Consider the following 17,832-nt stretch of genomic DNA (forward strand, 5'->3'; position numbering starts at 1 on the left):
TATAATAATTATATACTTTAAGGCAACAAATATCACAATTATATACATATACATGTATAACTTAAGGGCTGAAAGCAAAACTGGTCTATGTGTTTATAAAACAATGTTGTACATAAAACAGTTTCACGACCAGACCTTATAATGCCATTTGATGACTGAATGTTTACAAAACGTTGAATGTGATGAAAAATAGCACCTCATAGCAAAGATGATGTCATAAAATTACAATATATTCCGCATAGCAAAGATGTTTCCACAAGCAAGAATGACATATTTAGAGCATACAACATCATGAAAATGATGTATTTTCCTCAAAGCAAAGTTGGCCTCCAACTTCGAGCAAAAATAGATATTTCTCATAGCAAATATGACATCATTAAATGAGATTCAAAAAACTGAAACAAGTAAGAAAAAAATCTAAAACTTGCCATGGAAAGAAATACTTGTTACTGTTAATATGAATTTTCATTGATAAATCTAAAATAATTCCAAAATCTTTGGGACATTTATAAACTTTAACTTAAATAAAGACTTCCACAATACATGTAGAATTGAATACAAGATAATTTAAGTACATGTATTGCTGTAAACCAATACAATTTAGTCAACTTTCATTTTTTTCTTTGTAAAACTTCAAAAATAAAATTTTGAATGTACTCTAGAAAACACATTTTTCCTACATGCATAATTAATTACTTGTTCCTCAGGATAAATAATTTATTTTCATTTTTAAAAAAACTAAAATAAAATAAAACTCCAACAATTAAATATCCTATGAAATATAATATTCAATTGCATGTATCATACAATAATAAAGTATTTTTTGTATGAATATATGCAACAACAGATAAAACTCTGTTTTGTGGTAGTTTCTGAGTGAACATTTTGTAACAATAAATATGTAATTTGGCACAAAAATGATATAATGTATAAAATATTGTGAACCCATCATTATATATGGACGGACAATTTACTAAGCACGCACATTTACAGAACATTATAACAGTAAGTCAATCAATGTTGTATGTAAATTTAAACATATAAAAGTTCTTCTTCGAGACATTATAGGTACTTAATCTTTGAACCAGTCACAAAATAAATTTTTTTCATTGGTTAATTCAAAAATAAAGCCAGAAATCAACCAATGAGAGAACAGAATTATAAGACTGGTTACAAAGTTTACCTACTAAAAACACTGAGACTGGTTTACAAGTTAATTATAATGAATGCATACAAAAACAATTCAAAGCAAAATTCTGCAAATATCATTTCCAAAAGCTCTGCTGCAGAAAATAAAAATCAATACATCAAACTTAGACATCAAAAATAGAATCCAAAATACCAAAAATATATTCCTGACATTATTTAAAGTAAAAAGAGGTACATTAACAATTCTGCAAAAAAGTTTTATTGAGACATTTTTTACCAACATTTTTTTGTATTTGTGAGACACACCTTAATATACTCTTTGTAAGACTTTTGTAATTAAGTATAATGCCAAACTAATTTCCGTGCTCATTCGGCCTGCAAAAATATAAGTAGGTGTTGGGACAATTTTACTCTTTGACTTTATATCCCTGATATGTATAAATTACAAGAAAAATCCAAATCTAAGAGAAGAAGAGTTTACAATAAAAGGACCATAATTTTAGAAGGACATAGATAGTTTTGTAAATGGTACAATTTTTTTTTCAATAAACTTAACATATGTTTTTTTAAATAGACTGAACTCTTTGACTGAAAATTTGTGTTAGGCCTAATATGTCTTAAAATATACTCATATAATGTAACAATTATACAAGAATTTAAATAAATGGTATAAAATTTAATAAAACTGAAGTCTGGCCTGATGGTCATTGGATGTCTATGAACTTTCACAAACAAAATTGTAAAGACACTGTATTGCATGTAAAAGAAAATCTGATTTAATTTGTTAAATTGGCAAATTACCACTCATGAATAAAATTCATTCATTAACAATAAATTTTAAGATAATACAATTTTTACCATTCATACAATAGAGGTACACTGTCAGGACTTATATATTAATTTATATATAAATATCAATAAATAATAAACAGTTTTATAAATATCTAAATCTACTCTATCTTTAGTACTATTATATTGCGTGGTAATGCTATTAATAGAAGTTCTATTTTTGGTAGTTGTTTCTTTGGTGACAGCCTCTGATTTATTATGTATGACATCACTTCCTGTATGCACGATGTCACTTCCTGTGGTTTCTATAAATACTGTGGATGGCCTACTTGTTGTTTTCTTAACTTTTTCAATACTTTTGTCTGGTGGTTCTAAAATGAGAAAAAAAAGTAACAACATGTATAATTAAAGGAACCCCACTGACGTCCAATAGTCTAAAATAATTAATTTTGAAATTCTTTCTTAAATCAAGTGGTACATTTAAATTTGAAACCAAGCAGTAGATGATATATAAATATACACGGTATTAAATTGATAATTGATTATGTATGCGATTTTTGGCCGATTTGAGTGAAAAGCGTTTAAACAGTTTCATTTGTAGGACCAATTTGCACAATGAAATTGATTATTTCTGGGAAACAGAGTGAGCAAATTTTGTACATGAGTTATTGGTCTAGACATACATCTAGTTATACAAAGATCTTGAAAAAATATTTTCGGTCCCTTCACGTCAATTAACCTCAGTGCCCTTTAAAGCCTTAAAAATAAAATCGGCATGAAATTAATTAATAGAAATTCATTTTTTATTCTTGAGGTAAACCACCCTTTAGGGTGCCATAGAAGTTATGTATTCTATGCCATTTTTATACCACTGTGGTGCAAATTTGAAACATCTGCAGATATTTTGGAGACAAATCAAAACACGGACCTGACAGTTGGGGGAGAGAGTGATAATTAAAATATGGCCAATTCCAACCACATCACACACACACTTTAATAGTTACAATTGACCATGATTTACCACTACATATCATGACTGCACAACCACAACAGAACACAATTTACTACCACAGACCATGATTTACTTCCACAGATCATGACATGATTTTCCACAACAGATTATATAACTTTCTACAGAACATGATTTTCACCACAGACATGATGACGTGATTTTCCACAATAGAATATAACTTCTACAGAACATGATTTACACCACAGACCTGATGATTACTGACAAACCATAATAATCAAGACAGACCATTATTTACCACAATATATCTTCATTTTCCCCAACAGATCATTATGTTCCACCACAAACCATAATTTACCACAACAAATCATGACTGACCACCAGAGACCATTATTTACCACAATCATCCATAATTTACCACAATACATTATGATTTACCACAATATATTATGATTTACCACCCAAGACTTACCTGGATCTTTATCTGATCCACATGGTAGAATTAGAGGAGTTAAAATTTCTATTATTGCTGGTTCCCCAAGTCCAGCACTTGAAACTGCATGTACTTGTATGTAATATACTTCTGCTGGCTTCAAGCCAGGTACCAGAACACTTGTTACCTAAAATGAATGTAAAATACTTCACTGGAAAAATATAGACCAATTACTAGCATGTGAAATATGCGAGATAAAAGTGAAAATTCTAAAAATTCAAATTCATGTACTACCATTAAGTTCTTTGTCAATCTTCAAAATGAGGAACTGTTTTCCCCCATAATCTTTGTGAATAGCTCAAACTAAAACAGGCAATATTATAGTGCAAATGTTCCGATATACACAATTTTTTTCAAGCAAAAATACATTTATGTTACATGATAAATGATATCATGACTTTGTGATAATAATATCTTAAATCATAGTAGGTATTTATCTTGGATTTACATTTTTACAAACTCAGTCCAGGTCATTTGGTGACTTTGAAACTTTATTCAGGCTCTCAATAAAGAAATATGTTGATAATAATTAACCCGCTAAAATATTTTTTTGATATTTTTAACCCATAACCTGCTGGAACCAAAAGTCACAAGCCTTTGCCACAAGTATAGAGTCTCAGCGCACACTCATGTGCAGTCTAACTAAGCTTAAAAGTACTTGTATCCCCTTGTGGCTGAGAGGCTGCATTTAAGGGTTGAGGCATCAGAATCACAGCCACTGTTAATAGACTGTATGATCGTAAGAGGCGACTAAATGGTTTCAAATTACTAGAGTCTATGCATCCCTAACTTCCAGCAGATGAAGTGCTTTTGACCCCTGGTGTTGCTTTAAGTTTATGAACAACCCAGGTAAGCCAAAAATCATCATACCTATTTCGGTGCCATATGACCTTAATTGTGTTGGTATGCCATAAAACCAAACAACACAAACAAACACCACTGGTGGCTCAATATTTGTATTTTGAAATTGAAATATGTTAAAAATTAAATGGACAGGCCCAAATTCATAACTATAGGCAATTCCATTATACAAATTCAGCAGAAAAACTTATTTTAGCCAGGTCATGACAAAACCAACATAATGGGTTTGCCACCAGCATGGATCCAGACCAGCCTTTGCTATCTTAATTTAGTTTCTCTACTTGTAATAGAGTTGGTAAGCGAACAGCATGGATCCTGATCAGACTGCGCGGATGCGCAGGCTGGTCTGGATCCATGCTGGTTGCAAACCCATTATGTTGGTTTTGTCATGGCATGGCTCATTTTATAAACAAGATTGTGTTTACCATTCCTAATCTAATCTCAAATGGTTTTTGTTTATACACAGTCCCATCTGTGTTCACCTTCTCCTCTCTGAAATCATTTGTCTGCTTGTATGTCACCAGGTAAGATTCTGAAAAATATACAAAAAATATAACCATAAAAGTCAAGGTTATACATGTATTATTATAGGTATAGGTATCAAGGTAATATGCCAAAAACAGTTGCTGGTCCAATGGTATCTCAATTGTGCCAAGTATGAAGATGTTTATGACAATGGTTGAAGTTGTTCATTAATTCACAATTTAACAAACAGACAGACAGACAGAGGTCCAAATACAAGATGATTAAGGACCCAATATGCCAATAAAGCCCAAAAAATGTTATCATTCTTATTTCTCAGAAACTGTTTATTTTTGGTATCTTGTAACAGTTTCTAGAAACATAATCATTTGGCAAGATTTGCTATGAACATGAACTTTTTTGTGGATCTTCAGTTCTGTTAGCAACTGGTATAACTAAAGTAAATTAGTATTTTGTATGGAAGTCAAAAAACTACTTTGTTTACATTTTGCTACCTTTACAATACATAACTGCAAGTTCAGTGCTGCTTTTTCAGTTTTAAATCATCTAACATGCTCTTGATCCATTATTCTATTATTTAAACATTATTAAACACAGGGAATAAAAAAAATATGGAATTCTCGGGCATAATGTACCTTTAACAGGAAACATAATATTTTTGGTCATTATCTCCCCCCTTAATCCACCTAAGCAGCTTTCCTGGATAACTAACCAGCAATAATTTCGCTGTGTAATAATGAAACCCCCATAGTGTAAGTGTTCACAATAGACGTGTATGTTTACAAACCTATGGGAAGATCTGATTTAGGATGTTTCCAGGATATATTGATATCAATACTGCAGTTGTTCTTGATTGTGATAGCGTGGATTCTCCTTGGACTTCTAGGGACTTTTGGAACTAAAATACAAAACATAGTATGTGTGGTTTAAAGTAAGCAATGCAGAAATAATGGGGAATTTTGGGAATTGACGAAAATCACTAAAATTCCTCTAGCATAAATATCAACCAATCTATCATTAAATTCTACCCTTGCAAGATTCACTTAAATTTCCTCATGCCAAATGTCTGGAATTTTAAATTCGTTAACTTTTGGACATGCGGAAATATCCACTTTATGATGATACAGTATTTACATTTCTTGCTTATAATCAACAGCTGTATGAAGAAAGAAAAGAGGCATGTTTACTTTTCAATTACAAAATATTAATATCTACATTAATATTATGTAGCAATATTATTTCTTAATTTTCTTTTCTAAGATCTGGTATCTTGTTACAGAACTAGTTTTCATTTGCCATAAACATGGACTATCTGTTGCACTTATAGCGCTAGTTACAATAGGTATAATTAAAGTGAGTAAGTATTTTGTATGGAAGTCAAAATACTAGTTTGTTTACATTTCGCTCCCTTATTGACACTATTGCACATTCGGCGCTATTTTTTCAAGTTGTTAAATATCTTATATGCTCTAAATCCATTATTCAAACACTTTTAAACACATACTTGACATTTCTATACTCAAGAATTAAAATTGATTTCTGAGGCATAATGTGCATTTAAGCAGAAATTTTCCCATTTCACTTATTGAAATATAAACCAGTCAGCTGAATAAGAAAAATATAAATACCTTAATTTCTTGTGATGATTCAAAACTATACCTCCATACTTTAATCCATCTTACAAGATCTAGGTTAAAATGCATTACTTATTAAACAAAGTTGTTACCTCTTTGAGGACATTCAGGTGGAAGACTGTTCCCTTTCACATAGATTTTCTCACATATCGGGGTGACTAGTTTAATTGATGTTGGCTTTCCCTGAACACCTGACTTGGTGACGGCACTAACATTTATATTATACTGGCATTCAAATTGCAGATCATACACCTCAAATACTCCAACCTGCAAAAAAAACCCCGGCAATTATACATTTTAGTAATATGACAGAAAAAACAATATAGATAGTTCTTGATTTTTACAATATTTACCTCCCTTGCCAAATATGGCAGCCATTTTGGGGATCAATATTCTAAGATTAAATTATATAATTGACAAAATATAAAAAAATCAATTTAAACTCAGAGCCGATTAACATGAATAGTCAAATTCTTTAATACATATGCAGAACAATGTTATTATTATAGCACCAAAATGTGAAAGATTTTTAGTAGTTTTTCATGAAGATGATTAATATTATGAGAATTTTTTATCTTCTCTTAAGAAGATAATATATTGGGAATGACCCCCAAAATGGTGTTAAGGGGTGGTTACAAAATTCCTGCTATGTGAAAAGCAACTATATGGAGCATTGATAGGTTTTCAGTTTTTCTTTCAGCTTCCATCTCTTACAAAATTAATTCATTCCAACATTTTCTTTTAATGTAATTATTTGCAACTTTGAACTTTAATAGACATCTGCATTCTTTAAACAATCAGAAAGGGAACATCTATAGCTGAATATTATGATTGCAGACTTTGAAATTTCTAACAATCTTCTGCGGGTAGGTTAAGTTAAGTATTGTTTTATGATGCAACAACATATTCTAGGTCATAATGGCAACAAAACAGTAAAGATGATTTTGGCTTAAACCTTAATTGGGACTGACTAGGCCAGACTAACTATATTTGCCTTAGTACAATCAGTAAAAACAAATGAGCCATGTCACAACAAAACCAACATAATGGGTTTGCGACCAGCATGGATCAAGACCAGCCTGCGCATCCGCGCAGTCTGATCAGGATCTATGCTGTTCGCTTACAGACCCTATAACAAGTAAAAAAAACTGATAGCGAACAGCATGGATCCTGATCAGACTGCGGGGATGCGCAGGCTGGTCTGGATCCATGCTGGTCGCAAACCCATTATGCTGGTTTTGTCGTGACGTGGCTCAAATAAAAACTCACATCTGAAGTTGCCTGATACGGCTCTAAAACAGCAAAGTCCTGGTCACAGGAATAGGGAGTCCAAAATATCATAAAACTTTTAACCACACTTTGAAAATCTGAAAAAAAGTTATTTCAATATTGTATGAATTGTTACCTTTATGATTTAAAGAGTCATTAAATAATTTATCAAAAATCCTAAAAATAGTATTCTTTTCCTAAACATAATTTTTAATAATCATTTAGACATTAATTTTACAATTATTATGTACATAAAACAAAACATTACTATCAATCAATCATTCACATGTATTAATAACACCAAATAAAAAACAAGGCCTGCCCACTAACAGCACGCTCCATTTTTCTCAGTGCTAGTTAAATAAAAGAAACATGATGAAAAAGGAGCATTACTTTGCAAAAAATTATTTTTAGGATTATCTGCCCTTTTTAAATGGCATCCTTTTATAACAATAAGCATGTATACAAAATTCTGGAAACAAAGTGATCCCTCGGAAGCATTAATCACAACAAAATTACATAAGAATTGCAGACTCAGTTTGATTGAGTATGTACATGAGGGATAATGAATAAGTGCAACATAAGTTTGAAACGAATATCTTTAATAGTTTCTGAGAAAATGGACCTTAAAAAAAAAAGGTTAACCAATGCAGACACTTAAACAAGGTGGTCATGACAATAAGACTAAAATTAATTTTGAAAGTTGCATGGCGGAACATCTCGATCATTTTTTTATCAAATGATGAGTACTAGTAGTTACTTGTAAGTTCTATGTGAGCAGATTTAAATATGATAAATATAAGTTGCACTAACTTAATTCACAATCAACAGGCTAAACAAACAAACTGACCAAACTAAACAAAATTTTGACTTCGAGTAATTGAAATAAAATTACGAAAATTTTTTACCTCCCCCAACTTTCCCAATGAGTTGAGTTTTTTAATGACCTTTGTCGAAAAAAGGGTCTATCATTTTGTATCTGTTTTTTTTTCTTTTTAAATAATCCCCTCAACAGGGAAATTGTTTATATGATTGTTGAAAAAAAAAACAAAAAAATGAATTACTTTAAAAAGGCACCCAAAAACAGCAAAAAATTTTGCCCCCCCTGAGAACGTTCAATAGTTGAAACCTCTCGCAAATTGATGTTTTTCCCAAGCTAATCCCCCAGTAAAAAAATTTTTTCTCCATTTAGCTGTACAGTGTACTACCTATAAAAGAAACAATTCAACCCTTTTCCCTTTTTAAAAAGAGTAGTTGTTTTAAAAAAAGTATTTTTTTTACCCCGCCCCCCCTCCCCCGTAGCCGGGAAAAAACAAAAAAAATTTCAAATTTCAAGAGTAATTAAGTCTATTAAATGCTAAGCTCATAAACTCTGAAAATGGTGATTACATTTACCTTATAATTACTTTTTATGACCTATTTGTACTGATCATTAAAACTATAAAGAAGTCTCAGTCTTAATTGTAACAGGTAAAAAATATTAAAATTTGCAGGAAAAAAAAGAGAAAATATTTGCTAAAATGAATTTCCTTTCTCTTAAATTTAAATAAAAATGTCAAAATTTATCCATATATTGTGTTTAAACCAGCAACAAAGTATCAAAATTGAGATAGTAATTTAAAACCAGTCTGTCAATATAATTCTCTACCATTGGTCCATTTAAAAGTTATAAAACAATAAAATCATTCAATCAAAATACAAAATTTCAGACTGGAAAAAATTACTTATTTTATTATTTTTTCTTTATTATGTATTAGTACCTTTGATATCTGGTTAAATAAAGTTAATATTAATTGTGCATGTTTAAATCTATTCTAGCAAATTAATGTAAAATGTTTCTATACTTAAAACAAGTTGAGAATTAAATTTCTGAACACTACGATCTAGTCTTTTAAAAGCCGCTGAATTACACCAAAGTTTTGTTAAATCCTCTATATAAAAATTATATTTTCTGGAAAATAGATCTAAAACAATTTCTTAAAGTCAGTATTATTAGTTAATTAGTGTAAATTTAAGGGAATTATTTCAAGATGTAGAAAGATTCTACTTCCAAACCCAAGTCCTTTGATGAATTGAATTTATTGCAGAGACGAAGGGTCAAAACAATTGAAATCTACAATATTGACCACATATCCTTAATGAAGTGCTAGCTTGTAATTTATCTTATAATTCAGGGCAACCTTATCATAAATCTTGAAATAAAAGTCTGCCCTGTTATTAATCTTGTAATTTAGGAACACACTGTAATAAATCTTATAATTCTGGGCAACTTTTATATTATTTCCGAGTCCATGGTTGTGCTTTATCATATGAGCCCCCGCCATGACAAAACCAACATTAAGTGCATTTTACCAGCATGGTCCAGACCCCCTGCGCATCCCGAGTTATCAGGGTCCTGCTGTTTTACTATCAGTTTGCTATTTAATAGGGTTTTTTAACAAAAAGCGGGTCCCACGACTCGGGATTGCGGCTGGTGGATCCTGCTGGTTCAAGCGTTATGTTTGGGGGTCATGGGGGCGGCCATTTTTTTTTAATAGAAAATAAACCCGAATAAATCTTTTAATCAAGGGAACCTAGCGATTTTTTTGTAATGCAGGCCCAACTTTAATTTATTGGTACTATAGGGGTTTTTAAAAATCTTTAATTTAGGGGACCATTAAAAAACATTAATTTTAATCCAGGGGCCTTTTTTGAATTTTTGCTAAAAGGGGCCCCTTTTTTTTAGATTTGTAATTTAAGTTATCTTGCATTAAATGTTTTTACAGGTAAATTTATAAATTTAAACTTTTAATATATTGAATTAATGTGCCTTAAAACATAGTAAACAGTGAACATTTCAAATGTTATCATTAAACTGAAGGGATTGCAAAAAAAATACAAGGGAGACAATCAAACAGCACAGCAAATCTGTAATTTAAAGGGAAACAACTGTTACAGAAACTAGATGTACCAAACACATGACCCATACTCATTCTAGTCTAGTCTACACAAGACACAATGTGAATGCATGCTCTAACCCTGTAACACAAATAATTCAAATGAAATTCTCAAGAAATCTCCCTGTTTTAGTGAAATAAAAATCAAAAACAAATATAAAATGTTCACACACAAATTATCATGTTCACAATAAAAATGCATGATTCTTTTCTATTAAACAGGAGTATTATTAGAACTGTTTCCTTAATTTTTCCATACACTAATGATTGCACAAAAAGCTAATATCTTGCTAAGGAATTAGCTTTTTGAATGGGCTAAAACTCTGCCAAGAATCTGGGACATTTGCCCCCATTAGAAAACTCCCCCCCCCCTCCACACCCCAGTCTAAAAACTTTACCATTGGATACAAGCAGATAAAAAAAATATGCCCTCCAAATCTATAAATCATGGGGCATAAAAACACTTTGCTGGACAAAACATTACATTTCAATCATGCATTTTTTACAGGTGACTGTGAAGAAATCTTGAAGAAGCACATAAAATAAGTATGTAAAACAACAATACAACATAATCTCCTATATTACCTGAGTGTCTATTCTCATCAACTAAAGTAGCAAAAGAGCCCTCTAAGTTGGTTAAATCTACAAAACCATTGTTAACTATATAAGTATAACATACTATAATTATCTATATTTATATTTTAACACTTATAGAACTAAGTGGGTGTAATTATATACAAGTTTCCATATTGATATTTCCTTAAACAATGATGTCACAATGGGAATCTTATGAGACAATATTACACTTAAACATAATGAGAGCTTCATATTTAATGCTAGACTTTTGATAGTAAAACAAGTGCTTGATAGTAAAACAAAACCCTGGATTATAAATGAAGAATTATCTAAGTTCAAAAAGGGTCTATTACCCGGGTGTAGATTTTCCAAGGTTTTTGGCTCAAAATCCTTGGAAAAAAACCTCGGAGTATTGGAACAAGAAAATGCAAAACTTTGCTATTAAAAAAACCTTGGAAAAATAGGGAGAGAGTGAAAAACCTTGTAAAAAAATTTCCGAGTTTTTTTAAAAAAAAACCTCGTAAAAAGTAAGACCTCGGAGTATTGGAACGATTTCCAAGGATTTCAGAATAAAAACCTCGTAAAATAATTTCCGAGGATTTTTTTAGAAAACCTTGTAAAATGAGTGACCTCGGAGTATTGGAACGATTTCCAAGGATTTCAGAATAAAAACCTCGTAAAATAATTTCCGAGGATTTTGTTTAGAAAACCTTGGAAAATGAGTGACCTCGGAGTATTGGAACGATTTCCAAGGATTTTTAAAGTGTTTCCGTGGTTTGTTTTCCAAGGTTTTTAAATGAAAACCTCGGAAAGTTTCTCACAACTGGGAATACTGTTATATTTTCGAGGATTCTTACTTAAGGGCATCAGAGAATTTTCCAAGGTTTATTTGAGCAAAAACCTTGGAAATTTCAAGAATATCCATGGAAAATCAGAAAATATAACATCCAATGAAATATTCTGAAAAGAGCAATTATATTGTCCTTTTAAGGAATTAAGAAACTTCTTTGTAATAATACAGAGCAAAAAATGATCACATGACTCACTTAAACATTTAATGTCAGTGTGAAGTAAATAGTAATGCACTACAAATGAAAAGTTAAGTTAGAAGTCTTTAATGGTAAATATTACACTCAATGTTCAGTTATAATTTTTTGGTATCCGGTTAAATTTTAATGTATTCAAATATCTATCTTTTGAATTCCTGTTCACTCTTCATGATTTTTAAATGTCCCTTAGTTTTTCCCTCACCATCACAGGGGTCACATGTGGAAAATGCTCCAGGATACAATTCCTGAAATAAATAAAGTAAATATTTAATAAAGTACAGCCATTGAAAGAAGTTAGAAAAACAATTATATAAAATCACCACTGGGCGCTTCCCTCTCCATTGGGCGCTTCCCTCTCCATGTGGTCAGGATCAAAGACTTCAAACTACTTGCCTTACAACATTGTATTTTTGACTCCTGAAGCCAGGATGGGCTTCTTCCCTCTGAGGGAGCTATCCAGCCCAGGATTAAGGAACACCTGTGGTTATACTCAGGACAGTTCAGTATGTGTAGGCAATCAGAATTACATCATTTAATTTCTTTTTTATTAATCAATAAAAAAAATGATACATTCCTTAAACGTTTCCATAGACAAAGATATCAGTTCACTGTTGATATATATTATTTTAAAAAATCAGCACTTTTGTGAAATCCAAAACTACTTGAATTACAAGTTGTTCAAGACCATTGATTAAAATGAAGGCTTTAATATTTTCAAATGACCTTTTCTGTAGTTACTTTTAAATGTTTGTCTACTGTTTTGAAATAGTGAATTTAATTTTTTTCATGTTGATTTCTATTTTTTCTTTATCAGTACTTAGTGTCAGGATTTCAAGAAAACTTTGGTAAGCAGTGTGACAATTCTGCTATGTTAAGAAAGAAACGATGTCTGTTACTATTATTTTAGATAATGTCATACTTGATGTTACAACCTAAAGCACTCTAAAAATATTGCAAAAAATAACGCTTTTCATAAGGTGATTCTGATTGCCTACACTAATTGTATCTGTCTGCTCAAAGTGACATCTGTATCAATAAAGCTGGAGAGTCATCATGTAATATTAACAGCATTTCCAACAAAGTATCAATAAAAAAATCAGTTCCAGAAACCTTCATTCATTCAAATTTCAAATTGAAACTTTCAAAACCTAGTTTTAAAACAAAAACATACTGTAGTATATTCCTTGAAGCCTTTCCTGGTCTACAGTTGGCTTCCTTAATCAATGCCTGGATGCCAATGATATACTATGATAAAACACAGCAAAGCTGGATTGCCATCTTCTTGTAGTTTGGAACAGTCTTGCAAACTTGCTTACAAGCTGTCTCTGTAATTAAAAATTTGTAGATTCAAATAATAAATGAAAGATGAAAGTTTATAAATAATGTCATCATAGTTTCATGCACTCATCTTGTTCAATACAATCATAGACAAAAATAACATTAATACTCATAAAATATCCTCTAAACAATTGTATTTAAACTAGCTTACATTTAGGCTAAAAATATAGATCTAAAATAGTTTGTATTTAATACTTATTTGAAAAAAAAACAACAACAGATTTTATGCATAAAATGTATCTAAAATTATTTACCTGAACCTTTTTACTATCATGTTTCTTTTGTTTATCTTCCTGTCCCAGGTCATTGATCTTTAGGTTCAATTACAACAACCAAACATTTCCTGAATCTTGTCACACTTAGATAAATGTTTTCTTTGAAAATTCCAAAATATGCTCCCTAACATTTAAAACAAGATATGTCCAAAATTGCTTAAAATAAATCCAGGTTTGCACTATTTCCAACTATAACCACTTGATCCATTAATGTCTGAGATTCAAATTTTTCAACAGTATAACTGAAGGGGCAATCATAATGTGAAACAGGGGTGATCCCAAAATATCAATGCCATCATCATTTTATTTTTACATTAATTTTATTGAAGGTACAAATATATCAAATGATAAATAAAAGTAAAACTTGAAAATTATAAGAGAATCACAGTTGCAGTGTCATTTTAGACTGTTTTGGATTGTATAAAAACCCAGACTCCCCCTGAATAATCACATGGAACAATCTGGTCTATCCCAGAATGCTCAATGAGAAGATTGATCATGCATAGATTATAAGAGGGAACCACCTGGGGTGCCATTAGTTTTATCTGATCAGTGTGTTATATTCTGTGTGTGAAAACTTAGTGGATGCAGTATTTATTTATCTTAATTATAAGAAAGTATCAAGCATACATATTTTACACATTAATTGTACATTATTATATATTAAAAGGACAATTAATAACTATTTATGTTTATTGTACACATAATTAATGGCAGAGTAAATTGTAATCTGAATGTATGTCACAGACTTGCTTAGTAGAATATACTATATATATACTATTTGGCATAAAAACATATATTAAAGATTAATAGCATTCTTATTTCAGTGTTGCTTACAGGCTGTCAAGAAACCCTAAGTTAAGTCTATATATAGAAAGAAACTGCAGGAAAAATACTGATGCATTTAGAAACTAATAGACATAAACACTGATTGTTTCTTTTTGTATAATTATAAGTTTTGCTCTTTTATCTATTCTTAAAAATGGAGAAGATATCTAGTAACAATATTTATAAATAATAAAAAAAAAAATATGAAAATAAAAAATAAAATTTTCAAGTCTTTCTGATCATCAGTTATTTGAATAATCTTTATCTTATTATGATTAGTTACAATACCTTTATAGCCATTAATAAAAGGTATTTTATGGCAACAAGGAATTTACATTGTATTTAACTTTTCCATGTTTTCACACTTAAATTTTTTTAATTGATTCCTCCCACAAAAATGGCTTCAGAAGATTAAAGTACAAATTTATTGAAAAGGAAGTTGGCCATTGACAATGTCCATACTAAAAATTGATTCCCTGGACCAAATCTCTCCTTTCCATGCTGTTGGACAATTGTTTGCTCTGACCATGGATTAAGAAATATCCATCGGCAATCTACAGTTGGGTTGTTATCTTAGTTTGCTTAAACTGTTGATTATTGCTTTTGATGCCCATTATAAGTTAAATCATGATTATGTCTTAACATTTTCCGAGATGAAATTTAGTTAAGTTCAATTATCCGAGGTCATTTCCAAGCTAAATATTGGCAAAGTGTTTCCAACAAATTTTACGTAAATTTTCTAAGTTCTTTTCCGAGCAAAAAAATGACAAAGTTCTTATTTCCAAGCTTTTTCCGAGCTGATTTTTGGCAGAGTGTTTAATTCCGAGATAGTTTCCAAGGTTTTCTTTATTTCCAAGGATTTTTATACAAAAACCTTGGATAAATTTTCCAAGGTTTTAAAAAAAACCTCGGAATTAAGAAAAAACCTTGTAAAACTGGTTTATTTCCAAGGTTTTTGAAGCAGTTTCCATGGTTTTTTTCATAAACCTCGGAAAATCTACACCCGGGAATTCAGTCAAAATCCATGTCAAAGTTATGGGCCTTTGATAGTGACCTATCAAGCTCTCACATAAGTTTGTAAAGTTTCAACCACATTCAACTCATACAAAAACTTAACAAAAGAGTGAGGTCAATGCTTATGTACTTCTGGTAATAAAATCAAGTTTTCCACCAATATCTAATATAAATATGACACAAAACGAAAGGGTCATCGATAACTATCCAAAAATGATCAAATCACAAAATATGCACGAAGGACACTTGATGATTATCATTCAGTGCAGTTTGGTTCAAGATCTTTAAAAAAAAAAGTAGGAGGAGTTGCGGTAGCCATTAGAGTAATTGTTTACACCTAGCAGACATTCAACAATCAAATTCAGATTTCTATTAAAACCTGGTTAAAAAAGAAGCAACTATATGCTCTCTCTTTTGTGAGCATAAAAATAGACAATGCTCTCCCTTTAGGGAGCATAACAATAGTACAATGCTCTCCCTCCATGTGGCATTAAAATAGGGAGCATACATAAAATACAATGTTCTCCCTTTAAAAAGCCTACAAATATACTATGCTCTCCCTGTAGGGGGCATGGAAATAGTACTATGCACTTCCTTTAGGAAGCATTCAAATACATGTATACAATTCTCTCCCTTTAAAGAAGCATTAAAATATACCACCACCATTAACAAATCTTAACTATATCTCAAAATTAAGTCAAATTTAACTACATACCTGGCTTGCTGTTTGGTGGCGCGTATGTTGTTATATTTTTAGATGCCCTACTGCTTCGTAACTCTCGGTTACCATGTCGTACAATAGCTTCAATCTGTAAATACGCAAGTTATTTTATATGACCAAATACCAAACCTTGTTTTATATCTTAAATTTGAGAACTGGATAGAGCTGACCAAATGTTGTTTTCTTTCTACATTGTAAATTCTGTAATTTAATGTTCTGAAGGTTGCAAGCGAATTTTATTACAATTTCATACCACTTCTAAGCACTTGTTGCATGGGCATTTCTCATTTGTAGAAGCAGAAATTTCTAAGTCAACTGTAACAATTAATATGTAAAAAGATTTTTTTTTATAGCTCCATGGTAAAAGAAACAATTCAACCATAAACATATGTAGATAAATTTGATAGATTTTCAATTTCATGTTTCTTATTTAAGAAATAATATATCCCAAACAGTGATTTTATCGCTCAATAACATCACTGTTTGTAGTTCGGATGCGAGGAATTATATTATATAATGATGCACATTCGAACGACAAACAGTGATGTTATCAAGCGATAAAATCACTGATTTGGATATATTATTTCAATTCTAACATGACAACAACAAATAAATGCTGCCGTACCTGATATTAAACAAAATTGCGCCCGATTTGTTTCCGTACTTATTTTCAGGGGGTCGTATTTTATGTGGTTACATCACATGCATAATGATTACATCACATATCTAAATATAGAATATCAACAGTGATTTCATTGCATAATAACACACACTTTCGGTTCTTCTAGAAGTGAAAAATGCGGGTCGTGTTAGAATGATTATCATACACTTTTGATGATGATATTTCTGAAATTAAACAAAAAGTTACCTTTATATTATATGTTTCCCCTGGCTCTAACTTTTTAAGTTTGAACTCATGGACATGCTGAAATATAGAACAAAAATTAATACATTTAATTTAAAAAATCTAGAAATATTTGAAAAGTAATAAAGCAAAATCCTTAATATTAACTATTAAGAGACAATATTATCACCCCATGTATTGAATTTATCTCTGTATATCATTGAATAAAAAAATATTGAATACTGAGAGCAATTTGTCGTACTATAAAAATTATGCAGGTAATTTTTACAAATATGAAATTAATGATCATCAAAAAACTTTCTGGCTGAACAAAATGAAGAAACATAAAACAATACTTACCCCAGAGACAGTTTTCTCAAATAATGGAATTCTTTGTAACGTCGGATATATTTTAGACAATTTCTTTACCCAAATGATCTAAAAACAAAACAATTGACAGTAAAATAAACAATAACAGGAAATATAAATTCTGATAAAATATATATCAAATTATAAAATACTGGAAATACGTGCAAAAGTACTTGATCATTCTGTGAAACCTGGATCCTTACATATTTTACAATAAGGGAAAGCTAGACTTAA

General features: G+C 30.7%; 2 protein-coding genes and 1 long non-coding RNA gene across 3 annotated transcripts in view; all 3 read right to left on the bottom strand.

Annotated features, from left to right (window-relative positions):
• Positions 1–432: 432 nt before the first annotated feature.
• Positions 433–7,990, bottom strand: LOC132741027 (anosmin-1-like). The gene is made up of 7 exons (XM_060729106.1): positions 7,975–7,990; positions 7,649–7,746; positions 6,472–6,646; positions 5,533–5,643; positions 4,688–4,794; positions 3,381–3,528; positions 433–2,309 (listed from the first exon to the last, which is right to left on the bottom strand). Exons 1-7 carry the CDS (start codon positions 7,988–7,990, stop codon positions 2,032–2,034), a joined length of 933 nt encoding a protein of 310 aa, XP_060585089.1. The 3' UTR covers positions 433–2,031.
• Positions 7,991–11,054: 3,064 nt separating this feature from the next.
• Positions 11,055–17,832, bottom strand: part of LOC132741020 (anosmin-1-like) — a 43,815-nt gene continuing 37,037 nt past the window's right edge. Inside the window, exons 8-11 of the mRNA XM_060729098.1 lie at positions 17,590–17,667; positions 17,254–17,310; positions 16,380–16,473; positions 11,055–11,226 (exon numbers count right to left, since the gene is read on the bottom strand). Of these exons, the coding sequence (XP_060585081.1) occupies positions 11,087–11,226; positions 16,380–16,473; positions 17,254–17,310; positions 17,590–17,667 (369 nt within the window). The 3' untranslated portion in view covers positions 11,055–11,086. The remainder of the gene's footprint in view (positions 11,227–16,379; positions 16,474–17,253; positions 17,311–17,589; positions 17,668–17,832) is intronic.
• LOC132741021 (uncharacterized) lies at positions 12,081–15,663 on the bottom strand. The gene is made up of 3 exons (XR_009627232.1): positions 13,802–15,663; positions 13,381–13,534; positions 12,081–12,454 (listed from the first exon to the last, which is right to left on the bottom strand). It is a non-coding gene; the product is annotated as an uncharacterized LOC132741021 (long non-coding RNA).

Source organism: Ruditapes philippinarum, unplaced genomic scaffold, assembly GCF_026571515.1.
Source record: "Ruditapes philippinarum isolate M1 unplaced genomic scaffold, ASM2657151v2 ctg204_1_1_1_1, whole genome shotgun sequence".
Classification (NCBI taxonomy): Eukaryota; Metazoa; Mollusca; class Bivalvia; order Venerida; family Veneridae; genus Ruditapes; species Ruditapes philippinarum.